Source organism: Nymphaea colorata, chromosome 6 (assembly GCF_008831285.2).
Source record: "Nymphaea colorata isolate Beijing-Zhang1983 chromosome 6, ASM883128v2, whole genome shotgun sequence".
Lineage (NCBI taxonomy): Eukaryota > Viridiplantae > Streptophyta > Magnoliopsida > Nymphaeales > Nymphaeaceae > Nymphaea > Nymphaea colorata.
In genome coordinates, this window is record NC_045143.1 from 7,420,291 (window position 1) to 7,443,359 (window position 23,069).

The 23,069-nt window shown below is 39.2% G+C and overlaps 1 protein-coding gene across 3 annotated transcripts; it reads right to left on the minus strand.

Annotated features, from left to right (window-relative positions):
* Positions 1-1,274: 1,274 nt before the first annotated feature.
* On the minus strand, positions 1,275-19,944 carry LOC116255505 (GDSL esterase/lipase At1g71250-like). Of its 3 annotated transcripts, none has more exons than XM_050078285.1 (4): positions 19,517-19,931; positions 2,723-2,962; positions 2,326-2,578; positions 1,275-1,642 (listed from the first exon to the last, which is right to left on the minus strand). In XM_050078285.1, the coding sequence occupies exons 1-4, from the start codon at positions 19,889-19,891 to the stop codon at positions 1,416-1,418; spliced, it is 1,095 nt and encodes a 364-aa protein (XP_049934242.1). In that variant the 5' UTR covers positions 19,892-19,931; the 3' UTR covers positions 1,275-1,415. The 3 variants fall into 3 exon arrangements, with proteins under 3 accessions (XP_049934242.1, XP_031487214.1, XP_031489153.1); XM_031631354.2 differs by lacking the exon at positions 19,517-19,931 and adding an exon at positions 3,690-4,312; XM_031633293.2 differs by lacking the exons at positions 1,275-1,642; positions 2,326-2,578; positions 2,723-2,962 and adding exons at positions 17,071-17,440; positions 18,113-18,365; positions 18,510-18,749 and having other exon boundaries at positions 19,517-19,944.
* Between the last annotated feature and the right edge of the window lie 3,125 nt (positions 19,945-23,069).

Here is a 23,069-nt window from a genome sequence, read left to right on the forward strand (position 1 = left end):
AAACTTGATATCGACCGTTACTATTCTTCGAGCCAGGTCACAGAGACCCTCATGACTCAGTTTCTTTTCTCTTTGATCTCTTGCTGTACACAGAAACAACAATTACATCGCCGCATGTTTTTGTGGACCTTGTAAAGTTTTTTCCTTTGTTTTTCTTTTTATGGTTTCTCGTGGATGTAGGCAGCTTCCAGGCAAGTACCACACAAATTTCTTGCTTTCATTTTTTTCCTCTTTTTTTGTCTTGGTTTTTTTCTCGACGAGAAGCTAAAGCTTTTTGTCATCTGTTGCTTAGACCAGACATTGCAATATGTAATATTGATCATTAAAACATGTGGATCTTAAATCTGTTCAAAGTTAAAATTGTAAATATTCCTTTTGATACGTGTGTGGCGCCTCCGGCATGAGGTCCTTGGATGTAATCCAAAACTCTCCAATGAAAATCCTGGGGACCAAGGATGATGCATCCTCACCCTTTTCCTCCAAACTCCTTTCCATTGTGGAAAAGATTCAAATTTTTGAAAGGGGGCTGGACCAAAATCAGATGTTAGATCTTCTGTACAACCTCCTATCTAGCACTACATATAGCGACATAAATTGTTAAACCCAGTATCCCATTTAAAACCAAATCTAGTTAGATAAATTTAGTGAGAAAATTTCAAGTTTCTCCTTTTTATGACTTATAGACCTGGAAACGACACCTAATTCAGAGATTTCAGAGATTGTTGCATTTTTGCTAATGGGCATCATAGGCAAGTTACAAGTATAAGAACTCAAATTGGGCATTTGCTTTTTCACCTGAGTGGACTAGGCGATCTGATTAACGTAAGAAGCACGTCCACTAGATTTATATCCAAAGTGCCTTACGCTTTTGATGAGCTATTCCAACTTGCATATTTGTCCGCTCCATTTAGAGCACATGAAGTTGACGTTATGGAGAGCTCAAAACCAAATTGAGTTGTGAGCTCATATGTTTGTAATAAACAAATATGCAGCAAAGGGGAGGTGCGGGTATTTTAAAAAAATTTCATAAAAAGAAGTGGACATATTTGACATTTTCACTTTTTTACTATCTGTTTTAATCTTTTAAAAAAGTTTCTTTTTATTATTTTAATACAGGTATTTTGACCATTCCTACTCACGTGCACCTATTTTTTCGTGTCAGCTTCTGGTCGAAACGTAAACTCTTCCTTCTTACCCTTTACCTCAAGAAAACTAAAGCCTATAGTGGTTGTGGTGACAAAAGCTTATGCAGAAAAAAAGTGAAGCCATCGATGTCCGCAAATATAAATATATTTATCAGATCTAATCTAAATGCAAGTACAATCATACAACTCTTTTATTACATGATGAGTCAACTCTCTCATTTCCTTTTCCTTCTTCACCTAGCTCAAGCTGCCTCTGGAAAAGTTTGGATCTCAAGGAAGTCCAGCAAGGTATGCAACATTGAAAGGATATACTTCCGTTCGCAGCTTCGAGGTGTACGCCTTCTTCACTAAATGCCTGTATAGAGCCTGTGTGAGGTGCGCCCCATCATAATACATGTATGTGCGCCTATGCTTGCAAGGCATGCTGCCCTGCACGCATGCTCCACCTCGCATTCCAGTGGAGATGGTGCAACAACTCTGGTTCACCACCTTGAATCCTGATCACATGCACACCATTATCACCCCATAGAACCAACAATTCAGTACCCACATGCTAGTATCGAATATTTCATTAACGATGGGAACCCAGAAATTTCTTATTGATCAATAACACAGTAGGGTAAAAGTTTTCTGATTGTTAATGGGTTTTATCAAGAACCATCCAAGTCCAGCTTTCCCTGTGATTTTAGAAAATCTAGCATAGCAAAGTAAGGATTCGTCATCTTGTTCGGAAAACTTGGTGAATTTCCATCAAGATCGTAACTTTCATCCAACATAAATATAAGGTAATAATGATTCCTACTGTTGAATGGGGTTCCCTCACATCTATGGTGACAGCACCACTCACCTCACTAGTGACGAGCACAAAAGCGACCAACAAGCCCAGCAGCCGCACCAAGTGGATCTCTTGCTAATTAACGTTTCTAACTGATGTTACCAGATGAACATCAAGCAATGACATAAGTTCTGGTGAAGTTCTAGACAGATTTACTGGCTTTTTCTGTGGAAATCTGACAAGTGACAATCAGAATCACCAACAGTTTTCTAAAGCACAAATATCCCCTGACCCACATGATTCATTCCTTAGCGTGTGTCAATTGTCAATGCTTTTGAGACATGGTGCTAGTGGTGGAGATGACGATGATGATAATGATGAAATTCACCGTAAAATGTGGCATACCATAAGGTTGTGGATTGTCAAATACGTTTCTGACAATTCCATAGGTATTGACGAAGACGAAATTAGAACCTTGTAGACTTTTCTTCATCCCGTCTATGGAAGATCTCAGGAGAGAGTTAAACGTTATTGCAGCGTGGTTCATATCCTCCCTGCATTTTTCTGTGGGCAGTAACGTCGCCTTATTTTGAGGGTTGCAACCATTTGCTTGAACTCCGAAAAGTACGAACTTTCGAGCTCCCAAATTGTACACGATCTGCAAAAACATGCGGAATTAAACACCAGAACTAAGAAATTTAAAGCACCGGCGTTCCAGAAAAGTTGGCGTCGGCAATTTCCTGAAAAATTGGGATCGCTACTGCTGTCAAGAGATCAGAAAAAGAGAGTGAAAGTTGTGAACCTTGAGTTGGTGAGTGAAATTCGCCAAGAGGCTCTCAAGGAATTCGTCGGATGCGCACTTTTCCTTCCGAACAGATCCGCTACACTCTTGTGCACAGTCGTTGCCTCCAGAGTTGAAGACGAATATGCTCTTTGCCAGATAGCTAGACAGCTTCTGTCTGTTGTTAAACTGAGTCCTCAAGTCAGGGATCGTGATGGTTTGGAAGTGCTTGATTTGCTTGCTCAGTGAGATAAACAAGGACTGCAACAAGTTTGCACATCAACAAAAAGTTAGTACTTTAGATCCCCGATTGCTTTTTTTTTCCGATTATCTCCACCTTAATCGACCCCAAAGCAAAATGTGATCAAGTAATTCAACGCCAGTATGGTTTACTCTACACTAGAAAAACTTTGCATTCTAAGAAACTGACTTTCAATAAGGAAAACAAAAGTTAGAAGGCCGTGTGCTTCAAAGTTCATCGTTAGCCGACAATAACTCATGTGTAAGGAGTCGACACTTGATTGGGGGACTACCCAGTTGAAAATCGTCGACAGTTTCCACATAAAAAGTCAAGGAAGAAGAAGAAAATGTAATTCCACTTAACCAAGTAACCGTGCCATTACCAGAGCCTGAAATATCGGTTGAATTTTTATCCTGAGGCGGATTCCCCAATTCTTTTATTTGGTGATAAAATAATTAGTTTTTCACGTTGTTTACTAAAAAATGTATATATTAGAAAATTAATCAGACAAGCCGATTACAAATGCCGCTAACTGTCATTTTGTAAAACAATTAGTGATCCCATCATATGTAGAAAATAACTTCCCAAACTCCAGTGAAAAAAAGACAAAGAGGGGGAAAAGAATTGGCATGTGGGAGTCTCATCGACGATTGACCTGGGCCATGATTTATGGTGACCACAACGAAGTCGGTTAATTAGTGCTTAAAGAGAGAACGGGACAACCCCTGCCCGAAAAAGTTTACTTACACCGGGATAATCAAGAATGCCTGAGCCACCGGAAGCGTAGTTGACTCCATAGAGGATCATCCCGCCGGTGGTCTTGGGGTCCTTGGCAGCAGGAAGGAAACGAGGAATCCTCAAGAGCTGGCTCAAGATGTCAGCTGGGTTCCTCCCATTGGTGAACCTTCCGGTAGGACCAGTGGGGAAGTCTATTCCATACGGCAGGGTATCGGTGGTGCAGTTGGGATCCACAAAGACGTTGTTTCCACCGTCAACAATGGAGTCTCCAAACACAAACATGGCCGGCACGTTCCGCTTTCTTCGGGTAACTGCTCCAGAGTACGAAGGATGGAGGAGGGCAAGGAGGCAGAGGAAGAAGAAGAAGAAACAGAGGATTGATCTCGCCATCTCAGCTGACAGAAGCCTCTGCTTCCTCGAAGCGAATATGATATGCATGTGGGTGAGGAAGGCCACTTACCTTTATACAGATGGGAGACTGTACGATCTCTTCACTGCAGCAGATACCTTTTTGGCAAAGGAAGAGATCCATCCAGTAAATCTCCTTTCACCTTGAGGAACTCAATGTTGCGAGCCAGCTGTCTTACCAAGTCCGGCGATTCATCGCAGTTGGCATCTCGAAAATCTTCCGACCGTGTGAGTTTCGACGTGAGGTCTTCTTCGCCTCTTTCTACTTGACGGTCTTCGAGTCAGATCTACTGGTCAATTGGGGTGTGCTAAACAAGGCTACTTTGCTTCTACTTATTCTCTAAATTGTATTTCACTGACGAGCATATGATCATGATACGAGTTAAGCAGCCGGCCGAACAAAACAAAGCTTGTGGTCACTTTGGCCCATTTGAGCCCAGACAAGAAGAGAAAAGACAGAACAAACCGATGTAGTCATGCCGCCAAATGTATTGTATATTAGTAAAACATCAAACGATACTTTTTATAATATATATATATATAGAGAGTTGATCAATGGGTTATAGGTACATGTTTAAGCAAGAGCGCTTTCAGAATTTAGGATAGAACCTTAATAATTCTGATTTGATTGGACATTTCGTTTTACAAACTAAATCAGATATATTCTTTATGTCACATCGATACCATGCATTTAAGGTCTATGGCTTTCACGTGCAACGGAACAGACTGAAATGTGAACGCTCGGTGCATTGGCTGCAGCCTCCACATACCGACCGCGGAGGTCAAAGTGGCCCCAAGATCTTTCTTCTCCACCGAACTGCAACAGAGGGAATCCACCGAACTGCAACAGAGACATCGACGCGGTTTTCTAGCTGCGGCCGGTACTGGGGGCAGGGGTCTGTATTTTTCAAAATTTCAAATATATATTATTTTTTATTTTATTAAAAAATTGTGCAATTACATGGCACTGGATTCATCCCCCTACTGAGGAAGACGATACTGAAAAGGTGTGCATTGATTCTCTATCTGTCATCGTACCCAACAAACGAATGCGTGGTCAGCTAGACCTCAAATTTTAAATTTTATCGAGTCATCGAGGTCTTGCCAGGGTTGCGTTGGGCGGATGCAAAGGTTTTGACTTCCCTCTTTTACCTATCTTTGGCTGTAATCGAATTCGATTTTTACTTCTTTGAATCCTGCCCCTTTATGTCTCTTATGTCTCTAGACCCGTGTGGATCAATAGTTTCTTCGATTGCTAGACTCATAATTAAGCTCAAATTAAAAATCCGGCCAAGCCCAAATGGTTGCTTACTTCTTTAGTAAAAAATTCATATGTTTTTGATATTTTTTTATGGCCCATTTTGCAAATGGAACATTGATATTGTTTTATGAATCAGTACAAAAAAATTGAGGCAGATCTAAAAAATATTTTTTAAGGTATTCTATGAACCTATTTTAATCTTTGGATCTTATTTATGAAACAGTTAGATGCTCTTTTATTTGTCAAATGATAATACTCATGAACCTATCCTCAAAAACGAGACAAACATATAAAACACTATTTCATGAATTTGTTTTATTTTTTTAAGGTCAGATTCATGAAACAATAACAATATATTATTGTTGTCAAATAACTCTTAAAAGCCCTTAAAATCTACCTCAATTTAAGTGAGACTATGGAGATAGCTAGAGTTTCTAGAAGGGGAATTTAGATTCAATGTGCTCATCGCCTATGGTGTAATCGACTGGAAGCTACCGTGGAGACTGCTAAAGTTTTTTTTTCTTTTAGATAAAATCATTTTTGCCATTAATCATATTAGTGCACAAAACTTTCTTGCACCAAGACGTACGTAACCAGCTTGGCAATTTTTTAGCAATGAAATTTTAAGGAAAATAAAAATAAGACACTACAAAAATCAGAAAGAAAAATGCCTGTATCAAAGAAAGAAAAAAAAATATAAGAAAAAAATTTTCAAAAATGTAAGGATCGTGATGTTTGAGGGCTATGAATGTGGGGCTCAATATAGGGACGCTCTTAAAAAGGTCTATCACCTTTTATTACAAGCACGTGATATGTCTACCAATGGCTAAACGCAATCGCAAGAGAGGCGAGCCAGAAAAGAGAACTCGAGAAAAGAAAAAGTGAAGGCGCAGCGTAAATGGACAAAGAAAGAATAAAGAAATGGGAACAATCAGAGGAGCACTTGATCCGGAGCTCGGCCCCATATTCCCTTACACGAAAAGGAGAACATATAATAAAATATTAAAAACCAAAAAGACAGAAAAGTTTTGTTGGCATTAAAGAGGAACCCACGTTGTACTCGTGCTTCTTCCTTTGGCGTTTGGCGGACCACTTTGAAGTCGGCAAAGTTGGCATTTCTTTTTCTTTTTTTCTCTCTCTAAATTAACCACCAAGTTTTAGGAGATTCACTGTAAGGAAGCTCAAACAATAACATAACTAAACAAAGACTTAATTATTTTGGATCTTCAACTAGTGACATGAATGTTGTTAAAATAGTTTGCCAGCAAGAAAGTCCTAGCGGCTGATTTGAACGAAAGTTGAAATTTTTGTGAATTCAATCACTAAACATCATGATATTTCTATCACAAGCAGAATTAATGAGAATATAAAAACAATAAAAAAATGTGTTACACATTGATATTAAAACCTGGGTTATGGAAACTAGAAATACAATTATACTGCTCTTAGAGAGTTAGACATGTGTTAGCATTTCATGTCAGGCTGGGGCTAAATTTACTTACTGTAGGTTCACTTAATTGTCCTTTGACAATAAGGAAACCCTGTAATTGTTTCGTAAATTTGCCCCAAATTGGGGTAGGTTCATCAAATACGAAAATTATTGTTCAATGAATCTGGCCCAATTTTTTAAGATAGATTTATAAGACACTCATAAAGTATTTTTGCAAACAAATGCCCCATAAAATTAAGATTTCCACCCATATAAATAAAAAGGTTGACTTAGCTCCAATGATATATTGCAAGTCCAGCCCAGTTAAGAGAGGAGTCGAAAATAAACGCAAGTGGTGAGCCTCCGTTGTCGCTTGCACAGGGAAGAATTGAAACTTTCCTTAGTTCTATCTCATTACTGTTTGTAAAAGAGAACTGTTTTTACAATGTATTCCATAGTTTCTGATAGATACGTGTGTAAATTATGGGCATGAAGCAACAGGCAATTATAACGCTCTAAATGTTTAGTTTCGTATCGAAGATTGTGAGGAATTTTTAAGGGTTTACAAAGGGGGTCATTAATTGAATGATTGTCCTGGTTCTTAGTTTTTTCATGGGCTGGAGCCGAAATTGTTTAGGAGGGCGGGTTGAGATCCGTCGAACCAGGGGCCCGAGCCCATGAATGAGTCGGGTTGTTATAGTGGTATCAGAGTAGTTTCAACACTTAGACCTGGAGTCCCACACGTGCAGGCACGTGTGCCTTAAGGGAGGTGGATTGTAACGGCCCAAATATTTAGTCTCATATCGAAGATTGTGAGGAATCTTCAAGGGTTTATAAAGGGGGTCATTAATTAGATGATTGTCTTGATTTCTAGCTTTTTCGAGGGCTGGAGCCGAAATTGCTAGGAGGGCGGGTTGGGATCCATCGTGCCAGGGGCCCGCACTGTGATAACCCGACCCACTCCCAGGCTCAGGCCTTTGGTTCGGCGGATCCCAACCAGCCCCTAGCACTTTCGATTTCAACCCCACAAGGTTAGGAACCAGGACAATCATCTAATTAATCGCCTTCCTTTATAAATCCTTGAAAATCCATCACAATCTTTGATACTGAATTAAATTTTTAGGATGTTACAATCCACTCCCCTTAAGGCACATGCGTCCGCACGTATGGGACCCTAGGTCCGAGTGTTGAAACAGCTCTGATACCACTATAACAACCAGGCCCACTCCCGGGCTCGGGCCCCCAGTTCGACGGATCTCAAACTGCCCTCTAGTAGTTTCTGCTCCAACCCTCGAAAAGGTTAGGAACCAGGACAACCATCACATTAATGGTCTCCCTTTATAAGTCCATGAAGATCTCTCACAATCTTCGATACAGGACTATACTTTTAGGGTGTTACAATCCACCCCCCTTAAGGCACACGCGTCTTCACGTGTGGGACCCTAGGTTTGAGTGTTGAACTGGTTCTGAATACCACTGTAACAACCCGATCCACTGGTTCAAAGAACAACAAAACTTAACATTACGTTTTTATTTTATAAAAACTCCCTTTTGGCAATTTTTCAAAAACTTAGAGGGTACCAAATCGCAATTTCATATTAAATATCCGGTTGTTGCTGAAAGTCACTTTAGCAAGCCTCTTCTTAAAGAGGTTTTTAGCAAAAATGTTGTGAATTGAATTTCTAAAAAGTATAATGCTTATCCGTAAATTTTGATAATTAGGTGGTCCCGTTTTGAAATTTCCAAATGAACATGAATTCGATCGAACCCTAATCCTCTTTTCATTTTACACCTGACTTTCTCTCTCCTCGCGAGCGTTCCTTCCTCGTCTTCTGGTTTCGCCCGACGGTGGTTTCCACCGATTTTTCAGCAACCCAACACCAGCACGAGCGATCTCTCCTTCTCCCGCGAGGTTCGTCGTTCGGTTCCACGCCGCTGCGCCACCAGCCGCCCGTCGCCTTCCGCCACCGCCATTCCCTCTCTACCCTCATTTCTCAGTTCTCTCATAGTGAGGTAGACGACCACCCAAACCGAGTGTGTCTCCCTCTCTAGCCTTCCATGGCGTGGAGCAGAGGATGGGAAAGGGATCTTGACAGATCCCTGCTCTTCCATGCTCAAAACCAGAGAGGGAAAGAAGGCTCTCTTCTTGCGTTTGGGTTTCCCGCGCCGCCACGCCTCTGACGAACCACGCCTTCGGTCGCCGCCACCTCATCCTCTCCTCTCTTTCTTTCAGCTCTGCCATTGCTGCGACGGGGATGGGCCACAGGCAAAAAGGGAACTGCAAGAAGACGACACTGCAGTCCAGTTTTTCCCAAGTCGCCTCTCTGCCTCCCACGTGAGAAAAATGACTAGTTTCCAGTCGGGCATGCGATTGCCTCTACTCGTTGGTAAAATCTACTGTATTTCCTTCCTCTCTTCCTTCTTTGCTTGATGATTTTTAGGTTTTACTCTAAGTCGAGAAGAGCAACCCATGCCCTCTGTCGACAACGTTCTGGGCTGTTGCTTTCTTCTTCTTCTTCTTCTTTTTTTTTTTGTATTTGATATGGAAAGTTCTAATACGGCCCTAATCTATTATATGCATGCTCTGTTTCTCACCGATAGAATGAAAACATACATAACATATCATGCAAATATGTATATATATTTCTATCTATAAGCAGTCAAAGGGCTTCATGTTCTGTTCAGAACTGAAAATCCCCATACCTGTGAAAAATCAGAATCCGTCAACTCTTCTTTTTTCTCTTTCACAGCCCCTTTCCTTGATCTCAACCATAAGAGAGCAGAGGTGAGGATCTCTCTCTCTCTTTCTCCTTCTTTCACACAAATTCCTTGCCCTTGGACGTTCTCTTATTTGGCTGCAGTATAAGAACAGTTTTTTGCTATAAAATGGGGTTAATAAGCCCTTATATCTATCTTTTCCTCAAATGTCTCATGAAAGTTACATCCAAGTGGTACTTAAGAAGATAAGTGGATGTGGTTGATGTGTTTGTGATGGATGCGAACATATATATACAAGGTTGAGAACTAACTTCTTGATTTGCAGACAGTTAATTTCAATGTCAATGCTGCATGATAAACATTTAGGGGTATGGATTAGTTCTCCCTCTAACTGAACTTCTGCCGATCTCACGTATGAGTTATGAAGCTATAGGTCTGCAAACTGATCTCCAAATTTCTTTCTCATGCGCCTTGTGTCTGAAGAATAGCATAGTTGAAAATTTTCATCACTAATTCAACATTTTCCTTTTTAAAGTATAAATTATTGCAGTGCGGTGTGTTGGAAAGTCATTACATTGCCTTATCAAAATAAGGCAAATCAATCTTCTTGTTAAGGAATCTTATCCAAGATTAGCGGTTCCTTGATCTTAGGCAAGTTTGTAGGTTTCAAACATATATCACTAAAGTCAAAAGAGATTATATGAATCATGAATCGACAATCAATAAAACATATCAACTCTCTCTCTCTCTCTCGTTCTCTTCTTCCACAGAATTTGACATGGTATTAGAGCAAGATTAACTCAGAAGAAGATGGTAGAAAGGGGAGAAACTATTCTAAAGGAACCCAATGTTGTAAACAACATCAGCGTAGCAAGCCCATATTATGTCCATCATTTTAATGGACCTGGGACTCCTTTAGTCTCTAATGCCTTGACAGGAGATAACTATATGATGTAGAGAAAGACCATGGTAATGGCTTTTTCTACCAAAAACAAGTTGGGGTTCGTCGATAGATCTGTTGCCAAGCCTAACAGCCACATCTCCCTCAAAATTATATGGGAGAGATGCAACAACCTGGTTCAGTCTTGGGTTTTAAAATCCATTCACAAGGAACTCTTGACTAGTGTAACTCATGCTAAAACTGCTGCCCAAGTTTGGAGCGATATTGAAGCTCATTTTCTCAACCCAATGGAACACTCATTTACCAAATATAATTTCTGATAATGAACTGCAAGCAAAATCAGTCTTCTATTACAACTCATTACACAACAAAGAAGGGATTATAAGAAGAGTTAGCTTTATATGTTAACATCCTAGATTGTTTGTGTGGTTCCATGAAAGCTATGGAGTGTCTTCGCCAACAAGGCCAACTTATACAGTTCTTGATGGGCCTTAATAACAGCTATGCTGCCATTAGAAGCCAACTATTGTTGATGGATCCGCTTTCTACTTTCAAAGCTTATTCTCTTCTTATTCAAGAGAAGAAACAAAGGGACGTTAATATAGTACATGCTGAAGAAAAGGTCTCCAACTTGCAATACAACATCCACCACAAATGTATGAAGGAGATAAAAACAATCAAACTAAGGAAAGAGGAAGACCATGGGTGAAATGCAGGCATTGTGAAAAGATTGGACACATCAAAGCTAATTGTTATTTCCTTGTTGGTTTCCCTAATAGGTCAGGTTCTTCTAATGGATTGACAAAGCCAAAGGCTAATGCCCTAAGAACTGCATGCACTGATCAAACAAATGCCCAACCATTCCAAAAATTCCTTGAGTTCATAGAAAACTCTAATCAAGGTACCGATGAACCTAGAGTTAACCTCTCAGGTAACTTCTCTTCACCCATTTCATGTTTTATTTTTAATCAATCATAGATCCTTGACACCGGTGCAACACACCACATCACTAATCTTATATCCAACCTTCGTGAGCTCATCTCCACCAGCCACCCTCCAATCAACCTACCAAATGAGTCCAAAGGCAATCTCACCGATATAGGTGATGTGGATTTGCGCCCAAACATAACACTAAAAAATGTTCTCTATGTTCCTACCTTTACATTCAACTTGATATCTATGCCTAAACTCTGTAGTGATTTAAGATGTGATGCAAAATTTAATGAGAACTCTTGTGTGGTGCAGGACCGTCACTCAACGACTATGATTGGAATTGGTACATTGTAGAATGGATTGTATGTCCTAGATGAAACCAATTTCAGTGTAAACCTAGCTGCCACAAAATCTGCTCCATGGCATCTTCATCTCAGGCATACATATGATTTCAAACTTTTTATTTTGTCTCATTTGTTCCTTATTGACATTTCTAAGTCTCTTGATGTATGTGATATTTGTCTTGTTGCCAAGAACACTAGACTTTCATTTCTCAATAGTACTATTTCAACATGTGCTCATTAATTTATTGTGATTTGTGGGGAAGTTATCACATGCCTTCATTGATTTGGTGCACAATACTTTTTAACTATAGTTAATGATTTTTTTGATCTACGTGGATTTATCTTATGAGATATAAATCTGAAGTTTTTGGAGACATTAAAAATTTTGTCGCACTTATTGAAAACCAATTTCAAACTAGAATTAAAATTCTTAGAAGTGATAATTGGAATAAAAAATTTTCACAAGAGATGGAAAACTTTCTTCATGAACAAAGGAATTGATCGTCCTCATAGTTGTGTTGCTACACCACAACAAAATGGTGTGGTCGAACGCAAGCATGGAGACCTCCTAAACATAGCACGATCATTAATTTTTTAATCTAAATTGCCCATAAAAATTTTGGGAAGAATGTGTCACCATTGATACATACATTATCAATAGATTACCATCAAATGTATTGAATAATAAAACTCCATATGAAGTTTTGTACAAACATACACCAAACTACAAACGTGTACGTGTTTTTATATGTTTATGTTATGCCTACAATATTCATAAAAATCACAAGTCTGACTTGAGGAGAAAGTGATGCATATTTCTCATTTATCTATATGGTTAATCAGCTTACAAGGTTTATGATATTGAAAGTGGGTTGTTGTTCACCAGTAAAGATGCCAGATTTTGTGAAAATCATTTTTCAAATAAAAATGAAATACACGCTGGGGACAGTGAACAAGTGGTTCTTCCTTCACCATTCAGTGATTACGTCTTAGGTGAGCATGAGTTTCTTTCAAACCCAAGTGAACCTCATGTCAATCTTGAAAATGGCAATACTCGGTTTGAATTTCTAAACAATACCCAATCCAATCCAGATGATGGAACCAACCTTGACCCCATTCTTCAATCAATTGACCCTACTCATGACGATTTGGTCCAACTTTGCATATCTACGCAACCTAAGCATATACCGGCTCATCTTATCGACTACAAGTGCTTCTCAGTCTTACCCAGTTTCAGTCATTTGTTGAAGAGTAAGGGCCCAAGCCCTACAAAAGGTACTCGTTACCCAATTGTAGAATGTCTTGATGTCACTAACTTCAATCCAAATTACACATGTTTCATGCCTACCCTCTTTGAGCAATGTGAACCTTCATACATTGTCCAAGCCATGAAGGACCCTAAATGGCGTGATGCCATGAAGGCTGAAATTGGTGCATTAGAAACCAATCATACCTGGATTGTCATGAAGCTTCCCCCCAGCAAAGCTCCCATAGGCTGCGAATGAGTGTTCAAAATCAAAGACCAATCTAATGGCTTTGTCGAACGATACAATGATCACTTGGTTGTAAAGGGTTATACATAAATAGAAGGAGTTGGTTACAAACTTTCGCTCATGTCACCAAGGTCTCTACTATTTGATGCCTTTTGACCATTGCAGCTATTCAAAAGTGGCACCTTTTTCAATTCAATGTCCACAACACCTTTCTACACGGTGATCTAGGGAAGAGGTTTTTTATGCAGTTACCTCTTGGATTTGGTCGACAATGATAGGAAGGAATGACATGTCACCTAAATAAGTCTATCTATGGGCTTAAACATTCATCTTGAAATTGGTTTTCCAAACTTCCTAGTTTTTTCAAAGACATGGGCTATATTCAGTCCAAGGCAAATTACTCATTATTTTCTAAAATAGGCACTAGATGACGTACATTTGTTGTACTGTATGTGGATGACATCATCATTGCGGGGGATGACTTGAATGCAGTCAATTCTCTAAAGCACATGATGAATGAACGGTTCAAGTTGAAGGATTTATGCAGACTCAAATATATTCTTGACATAGAATTAGCTACTTTAAAAGTTGATATCTTCTTATCTCAAAAGAAATATCTTTTCAACATACTCCAGATAGGACACAGGGGAGGAAAACCGTGTGACACACCTATGGAACAACACATAAAGCTTGACAATGAAAAGGGAAATATCCTCAAAGATTCAAGTCATTATAGAAACATGATTGAAAAACCAACATATCTGACCATAACGAAGCCAGACATTGTTCACACCGTTCACATCTTGAGACAATTTATGAGTCAACCACAAGTGCCGCATAGAGAAGCCATGAACTGTTTATTTAAATATCTGAAGGGAACCACCTGGATATGTTGTTATGCTGTCATCAAGGGGGGCGATTCACCTCAAAGAATATTATGATCTAGATTGGGCTTCATGTCCAATGACACGAACATCCACAAGCAGGTACTGCACCATGATTGGGAATAGTCCCATCACTTAGAAAACCCAATGGGCAAACAATAGTCTCTGCATCATCTGCAGAGGCTGAATGCATGTCCATGGCTCTTGCCACATGTAATCTTATTTGGATAAAGGCATTACTCAAGTTCTCGGGATAATCCACAAAGAGCACATGACATTATTATGTGACAACCAAGCTGCAATGCATATTTTAGCCAATCCAGCGTTCCACGAGAGGATAAAACACATCGAGATTGATTGCCATGTGGTTAGAGATAAGATTCAAAATGGAGACATCCAAATTCAATCGTTCCCATAACTAAGAAAGTTGCGGACATGTTCACCAAGCCCTTAGGACGAGAAGCATTCAACAATTTAAGAAACAAGTTGGCGCTTTGCAATCCAAGAGCATCAACTTGAAGGGGAGTGTTGGAAAGTCGTCGCATTGCCATCTCAAAATAAGGCAAATCAATCTTCTTGATATGGAATCTAATCCAAGATTAGCTGTTCCTTGATCTTAGGCAAGTTTGTAGGTTTCAAAAGTATATCGCTGAAAACAAAGAGACTATATGTCAATCAATAAAACATATCATCTCTCTCTCTTCTTCCACAAAATTTAATAGGTGTGCATCAGAATGTCCCGCTCCAGATGTAAATGACTATAAACTAGACTATTAAACTTTGGCTCATTCACTTTCTGGATCAGAGAAATTAGCATCACTTTGCCAATTCAGCCTGTGCTTACCCCTTTTCCATGGAATAGCATTAAAGATTTATTCGTTCAAATTCTTAAGTAAAGACTTTTGAGTCAAGTAAGCACTGGTTTGACACGAAATAATTTGAAAATGTCAATTGAAGCCAGTTCTGTATAGCTTGTTACAAAAATGTCAGTTAACAACACTGAAAAAAGAATATATCTACATGAGGTATTGAACATACTAATAGATCTTTCACCTTAACTAACATGCTAACAAATCCTGCTCTTTAACTAATTTGAATGTATAATGCGTGTGGTATTTCACCATCTATCACTAGATAAGAGGATTTGGGGCATCTATCTATAGCTGAAACTAGATGTGTGCAGCTTGGATGGACACTCTTTTTATGCTGGATATGTGTTCAATGCACAACTCTAGCAGGGCTACTATTAGTATCCATTCTTTTTGGGTGCCACTTAAGCTTTCAGTTCTATATAATAAGAAAGTGACGACTCTTAGACCTTTATTTTGGTTGGTCTCGTTGATATTTTTGTCTACTGCATGCGCCTGAAAGAATAAATGTTTCCATTTGTAGTGAGAACAGTATCGTTGATTGAGCATGGACATTAATTATTGAAATTGGTATTGGGAGGTCAGATTTGGAATTCCATATTGCTTGAGCGTGTTTCCCTCAATGTCACCTGTTTGTCCCTGTTTTATATTGTGATTTGTAAAGTGATGGAGAAGAAAGCTCTTCGTGAGACCTCGATCTGTAACAAACAAATCATTTTATTGAAGTCTGTAAGTATATTTTTCAGGTGTGATTAATGAAATCGCGAGGGAATTGCCTTCACTTGCCACTTTGTTTCTCTGTCTTCCCATTTCTGTTTGGCTGCTCTGTTTTCTTTCATTGATAAGTGGATCTACTACTCTCAGTTGCATGAGGTAAGAACTTTTCACATGTTTTCCTTCATTTTCTAAATAGCGTCTAAGGAAAAACTTTGGCCTTGAACCCTATGACTGCAACAATAAAACCGGTTCATTCGATACATGATCACTGTCTAAAACTTGGACAAGCTATTACGTGCATCGCGTCATTTTTCGATCTCCTGTCTCATGGTGAACAAATTGGACTCTTCTCTCATGGTAATCGTGTTACAATATATGTTGTAATGAGTTCAGTATTTTATGAATGCGAATGTCATGTCCAAAAAGCTTGTCATTACGTTAGGGACAAGGTGCTAGGGAAGGAAATAATATTGACCCCATTCATCCTGTTCAAACTAGTTACCTGATGTTTTACGAAGGTTGTGTTCTCAAAAAAATGGGATTTCATGAGGTGTGAGCCCCAAGTGAGGGAGACGTGATATAATTGATATCTACCGTTACTATTCTTCGAGCCAGGTCACAGAGACCCTCATGACTCAGTTTCTTTTCTCTTTGATCTCTTGCTGTATACAAAGACAACAATTATATCGCCGCATGTTTTTATGGGTTTCGTAAAGTTTTTTCCTTTGTTTTCCTTTTTTTGGTTGCTCGTGGATGTAGGCAACCACCAGGCAAGTACCACACAAATTTCTTGCTTTCATTCTTTCTTCCTTTTTGTCTTGGTTTTTTTTCTCGACAAGAAGTTAAAGGCTTTTTTTGTCATCTGTACCTTAAATCAGACACTGCAGTATGTAATATTGATCATCAAATCATGAGGTTCTTAAATCTGTTCAAAGTTAGACTTGTAAATATTCCTTTTGATACGTGTGTGGCGCCTCCGGCATGAGATCCTTGGATTTAATCCAAAACACTCCAATGAATCCAGTTCACTAGATTTGTATCCAAAGTGGCTTTCAACTTGCATATTTGTCGTCCTTTTTTTACAGCACATAAAGCTGACTTATGGGAAGCAGAAAACCAGATTGAATTTTGTGCGCAGCAGTTTGCATGGAACAAATATGCACCAAAGGGAAGTAAGGGCGTCTAAAAAAAAATTATAAAAGATATGAACATATTAGACATTTTTACTTTTTAACAATCTTTTTTTATCCTTTTCAAAAGTTTCTTTTTATTATTTTAATAAAGATATTTTGATCCCTTTCCCTGTGCACCAGTTTTTCGTGGCAGCTTCGGCTCGAAAGCTCTTCCATTTTATCATTTACCTCGGGAAAACTAAAGCCTATAGTGGCTGTGGTGACAAAAGCCTATGCAGAAAACAGATGCCGTCATCGATGTCCGCAAATATAAATATTTATTGATCAGATCCAGTCTAAATGCAAGTACAACCATACAACTCATTTTATTACATTAAGGGTCAACTCCCTCATTTCCTTTTCCTTCTTCACCTAGCTCAAGCTGGCTCCAAACAGTTTGGATCTCAGGTCAGTGCAGCAAGGTGTGCAACATTGAAAGGATATACTTCCGTCGGCAGCGTCGAGTTGTACGCCTTCTTCACTAAAAGCTTGTATAGAGCCTCAGTGAAGTGCGCCCCATCATAATACATGTATGTCTTCCTATCCATGCAAGGAGTGCTGTACTTTTCGCATGCTCCACCTCGCATTCCAGTAGAGATGGTGCAACAACTCTGGTTCACCACCTTGAATCCTGATCACATGCACACCATTATCACCCAATAGAACCAACATTTCAGTACCCACATGCCAGTGTCAAATATTTCATCAACGATGGGATCCCAGAAATTTCTTATTGATCAAAAACACAGTAGGGTAAAAGTTTTCTGATTGTAAATGGGTTTTATCAAGAATCGAAATCCAGCTTTCCTCTGATTTTAACAAATCTAGCATACCAAAGTAAAGATTCATCTTCTTCTTCGGATAACTTGGTGAATTTCCATCAAGATCGTAACTTTCATTTAACATAAATATGAAGGTAATAATGATTCCTACTGTTGAATGGGGACCCTCACATCTATGGTGACAGCACCACTCACCTCACTAGTGACGAGCACAAAATCGACCAACAAGCCCAGCACCCGTACCAAGTGGATCTCTTGCTAATTAACGTTTCTAGCTGATGTTACCAGATAAACATCTAGCAATGACATGGGTTCTGGTGAAGTTCTAGACTGATTTACTGGCTTTCTCTGTGGAAATCTGACAATCAGAATCACCAACAGTTTTCTAAAGCACAAATATCCCCTGACCCACATGATTTCTTCCTCAGTGTGGGTCAATTTTCAATGCATTTGAGACATGGTGCTAGTGGTGGAGATGACGATGATGATAATGATGAAATTCACAGTAAAATCTTGCATACCATAAGATTGTGGATTGTCAAATACGTTTCTCACAATTCCATAGGTATTGACGAAGACGAAATTGGAACCCGGTAGACTTTTATACATCCTGTCTATGGAAGATCTCAGGAGAGTGTTAAACGTTTTTGAAGCGTTGTTTATATCCTCCCTGCATTTTTCTGTGGCCAGTAACGTCGCCTTATGTTGAGGGTTGCAACCATTTGCTTGAACTCCGAAAAGTAAGAACTTTCGAGCTCCCAAATTGTACACGATCTGCAAAAACATGCGGAATTAAACACCAGAGCTAAGAAACTTAAAGCACCGGCGTTCCGGAAAAGTTGGTGTCGGCAATTTCCTGAAAAATTGAGATCGCTACTGCTGTCTAGAGATCAGAAAAACAGAGTGAAAGTTGTGAACCTTGAGTTGGTGAGTGAAATTCGCCAAAAGACTCTCAAGGAATTCGTCGGAAGCGCACTTTTCCTTCCGAACAGGTCCGTTACACTCTTGTTCGATGTCGTTGCCTCCAGAGTTGAAGACGAATATGCTTTTTGCCAGATATTGAGACAGCTTCTCTGTGTTGTTAAACTGAGTCCTCAACTCAGGGATCGTGGTATTTTGGAAGTACTTGATTTGCTGGTTGAGTGAGATAAACAAGGACTGCAACAAGTTTGCACATCAACAAAAGTTAGTACTTTAGATCTCCGATTGCTTTGGCTTTCGATTATCTCCACCTTAATCGACCACAAAGCAAAATGTGATCAAGCAATTCAACGCCAGTATGGTTTACTCTACACTGGAAAAATTTTGCAATCTAAGAAAGTGATTGTGAATAAAGAAAACGGAAGTTAGAAGGCCGTGTGCTTCAAAGTTCATTTTCTTAGCCAACAATAACTCATGTGTAGGGAGTTGACACATGATTGGGAGCCTACCCAGTTGAAAATCGTCGACAGTTTCGGCATAAAAAGTCGGCCTCCAGTGGCATGCATCATAAAAGGGAAGAAGAAGAAGAAAATGTAATTCCACTTAACCAAGTAACCGTGCCTTTACCAGAGCCTGAAATATTGGTTGAATTTTTATCCTGAGGCTATTCCACAATTCTTTTATTTGGTGATAAAATAATTAGTATTCCACGTTGGTAATTAAAAAATGTATGTATTAGAAAATTAATCAGACAAGCCGATTACAAATGCTGCTAACTGTCTTTTTGTAAAACAACTAGGGATCCCATCATATGTAGAAAATAACTTCCCAAATTCCAGTGAGGAAAAGAAAAAAAGGGGGAAAAGAATTGGCATGTGGGAGTCTCCTCGACGATTGACCTGGGTCATGATTTATGGTGACCACAACGAAGTCAGTTAATCAGTGAAATCAGAAACAACTTAAACAGAGAACGGGACAACCCCTGCCCGAATAGGTTTACTTACACCGGGATAATCAAGAATGCCTGAGCCACCGGAAGCGTAGTTAACTCCATAGAGGATCATCCCGCCGGTGGTCTTGGGGTCCATGAAAGCAGGAAGGAAACGAGGAAACCTCAGGAGCTGGCTCATGAAATCACCGGGGTTCTTCCCGTTGGTGAACCTTCCGGTAGGACCAGTGGGGAAGTCTATTCCATACGGCAGGAAACGGGTGGTGACGTTGCGATCCACAAAGACGTTGTTTCCACCGTCAACAATGGAGTCTCCAAACACAAACATGGCCGGCACGTTCCGCTTTCCTAGGGTGACTGCTTCAGAGAACGAAGGATGGAGGAGGGCAACGAGGCAGAGGAAGAAGAAGCAGAGGATTGTTCTCGCCATCTCTGCTGACAAGAAGCCTGTCTTTCCTCGAAGCGAATATGATACGCATGTGGGTAGAGGAAGGCCACTTACCTTTATACAGAAATGAGAGACATGTAGCCTAACTAAGCAGTCATTTAGAAATTGGTTTTCCATGCTTGTTCGTTTTCTCAATGACATGGGCTATATTCAGTCAAGACACATTACTCGTTATTTTTTACATCATCTTTATTAAATTAAAGGGGAAGACTTGAATCCAATCAACTCTCTAAAGCACGTATGAATGAAAGGTTCGGACTTAGAAGACTCAAAAGTTAGTATTTTAATATCTAAAAAGAAATATCTTCTCAACATACTCCAGATAAGACACATGGGAGCAAAACTGTGTGACACACATATGGAACAATACATAAAGGTTGACAATGAAAAAAAAGACATCCTCAAAGATCGAAGTCATTATAGAAAGGTGATTGGAAAACTAATATACTGACAGACATTGTTCACACAGTTCACATCCTAAGCCAATTTATGAGTCAACCGCAAGTGCCATAAAGATGCCATGAACAATTTATTGAAATGTCTAAAGAGAACTGCTAGACATTGAGTTATATTGTCATCAAAGGGATCGATTCACCTCAAAGCATATTGTGATTCAAATAGGGCTTCATGTCAAATTACACGAAGATCCACAAGCAGGTATTGCACCATGATTGGAAATAGTCTCATCTCTTAGAAAACACAGTCTGTAGATCATCTGCAGAGGCCAAGTACAGGTTCATGGTTCTCGCCACATGTGAGCTTATTTGGCTAAAGATCTTGAATCATACACAAAGAGCCCATGTTTGTTATCATGTGACAACCAAACTGCAATGTATATTGCAGCCAATCCCAATGTTCCATGAGAGAACGAAACACATCAAGATTGATGGTCATGTGGTTAGAGATAAGATTCAAAATGGTGACATCCAAACTCAATTGGTTCCAACAACTAAGCAAGTTGTGGACATGTTCACTAAGCCCTTAGGATGAGAAGCATTCCACAATTTAAGAAGCAAGTTGGAGCTTGACAATCCAGAAGTGTCAACTTGAAGGGGAGTGTTGGAAAGTCATTACATTGTCTTACCAAAATAAGGCAAATCAATCTTCTTGTTAAGGAATCTTATCCAAGATTAGTTGTTCCATGATCTTAGGCAAGTTTATAGGTTTCTAACGTATATCGCTAAATACAAAGAGATTATATGTATCATGAATTGACTAAAAAAACATATCATCTACCTTTTTCTTTATCTCTCTCTCTCTCTCGCGTTCTCTTCTTCCACAGAATTTAACAGGTGTGCATCACAATGTCCTGCCCCAGATGTAAATGACTATAAACTGGACCCTTAAACATTGGCTCATTCACTTTCTGGATCAGAGAAATTAGCATCACTTCGCCAATGCAGCCTGTGCTTACCCCTTTTCCACCGAACAACATTAAAGACTTATTTTTCAAATTCTTAAGTAAAGACTTTTGAATCAAGTAAGCTTTTGTTGGGCACGAACTAATTTGGAAATGCCAATTGAAGCCAGTTGTGTACAGCTTGTTACAACAATGTCAGTTAACAACAGTGAAAAATGAATATTTCTATATGAGGTATTGAACATACTAATAAATCTTTCACCTTAACAAATATGCTAATAAATCTTGCTGTTTAACTAATTTGTATGCATAATGCTTGTGGTATCTCGCCATCTATCACTAGACGAGGATTTGGGGCATCTATCTATAACTGAAACTAAATGTTTGCAGCATAGATGGAGACTCCTTTTACGCTGGATATGTGTTCAATGCAGAACTCTAGCAGGGCTACTATTAGTATCTAGTCTTTTTGGGTGCCACTTACCCTTTCAGTTATATATAATAAGAAAGTGACGACTCTTAGACCTTTATTTGGTTGGTCTCGTTGATATTTTTGTCTAATGCATGCGTTTGAAAGAATAAATGTTACCATTTGTAGTGAGAATTGTATCGTTGATTGAGCATGGACATTAATTGTTGAAATTGGTATTGGGAGGTCAGATTTGGAATTCCATATTGCTTGAGCGTGTGTCCCTCTATGTCACATGTTTGTCCCTGTTTTATTGTGACTTGTAAAGTGATGGAGAAGAAAGCTCTTCGTGAGACCTCCATCTGTAACAAGCAAATCATTTTATTGAAGTCTGCAAATATATTCTTCAGGTGTGATTAATGAAATCACGAGGGAATTGCCTTCACTTGCCACTTTGTTCCTCTGTTTTCCCATTTCTGTTTGGCCACTTTGTTCCTCTGTTTTCCCATTTCTGTTTGGCTGCTCTGTTTTCTTTCATTGTTAAGTGGATCTACGCTGAGTTGCATGAAGTGAGAACTTTTCACATGTTTTCCTTCATTATTTCAATAGCGTCGAAGGAAAAACTTGCCTTGAACCCTATGACTGCAACAGTAATTCCGGTTCATTCAATACATGATCACTGTCTAAAACTGGGACAAGTTATTAATTGACGTCTATCGCCTTATTTTTTTGTCTCCTGTCTCATGGTGAACAAATTGGACTCTTCTCTCATGTTAATCGTGTTGCAATATATGTTGTAATGAGTTCAGTGTTTTATGAATGCGAAAGTCATGTCCAAATAACCTGTCATTACGTTAGGGACAAGGTGCTAGGGGAGGAAATGATATTGACCCCATTCATCCTGTTCAAACTAGTTAGCTGATGTTTCACGAAGGTTGTGTTCTAAAAAAAATGGGATTTCATGATGTGCGAGCCCCAAGTGAGAGAGACGTGATAAAGTTGATATCGACCGTTACTATTCTTCAAGCCGGGTCACAGAGACCCTCATGACTCAAGTTTCTTTTCTCTTTGATCTCTGGCTGTATACAAAGACAACAATTATAGGCAGCTTCCAGGCAACTAGCACACAAATTGCTTTGTTCTTCTTTTTTTTTGTACTCTTTGATCTCGTAAAGTTTTTTCCTTTGTTTTTCTTTTTTTGGTTGCTCGTGTATGTAGGCAGCTTCCAGGCAACTAGCACACAAATTTCTTGCTTTCATTTCTTCTTCTTTTTGTCATCTGTAGCTTAAATCAGACACTGCGGTATGTGATATTGATATTCAAAACATGTGGATCTTAAATCTGTTCAAAGTTAAACTTGTAAATATTCCCTTTGATACGTGTGTGGCGCC

Coding starts and splice junctions, on each gene's coding strand:
- LOC116255505 (XM_031631354.2), bottom strand. CDS start 4,118: ATGCATATCATATTCGCTTCGAGGAAGCAGAGGCTTCTGTCAGCTGAG. Junction 2,963..3,689: donor GCATTCTTGATTATCCCGGT/GTAAGTAAACTT, acceptor AACTTGTTGCAG/TCCTTGTTTATCTCACTGAG. Junction 1,643..2,325: donor TGACAATCCACAACCTTATG/GTATGCCACATT, acceptor GCATGTGATCAG/GATTCAAGGTGGTGAACCAG.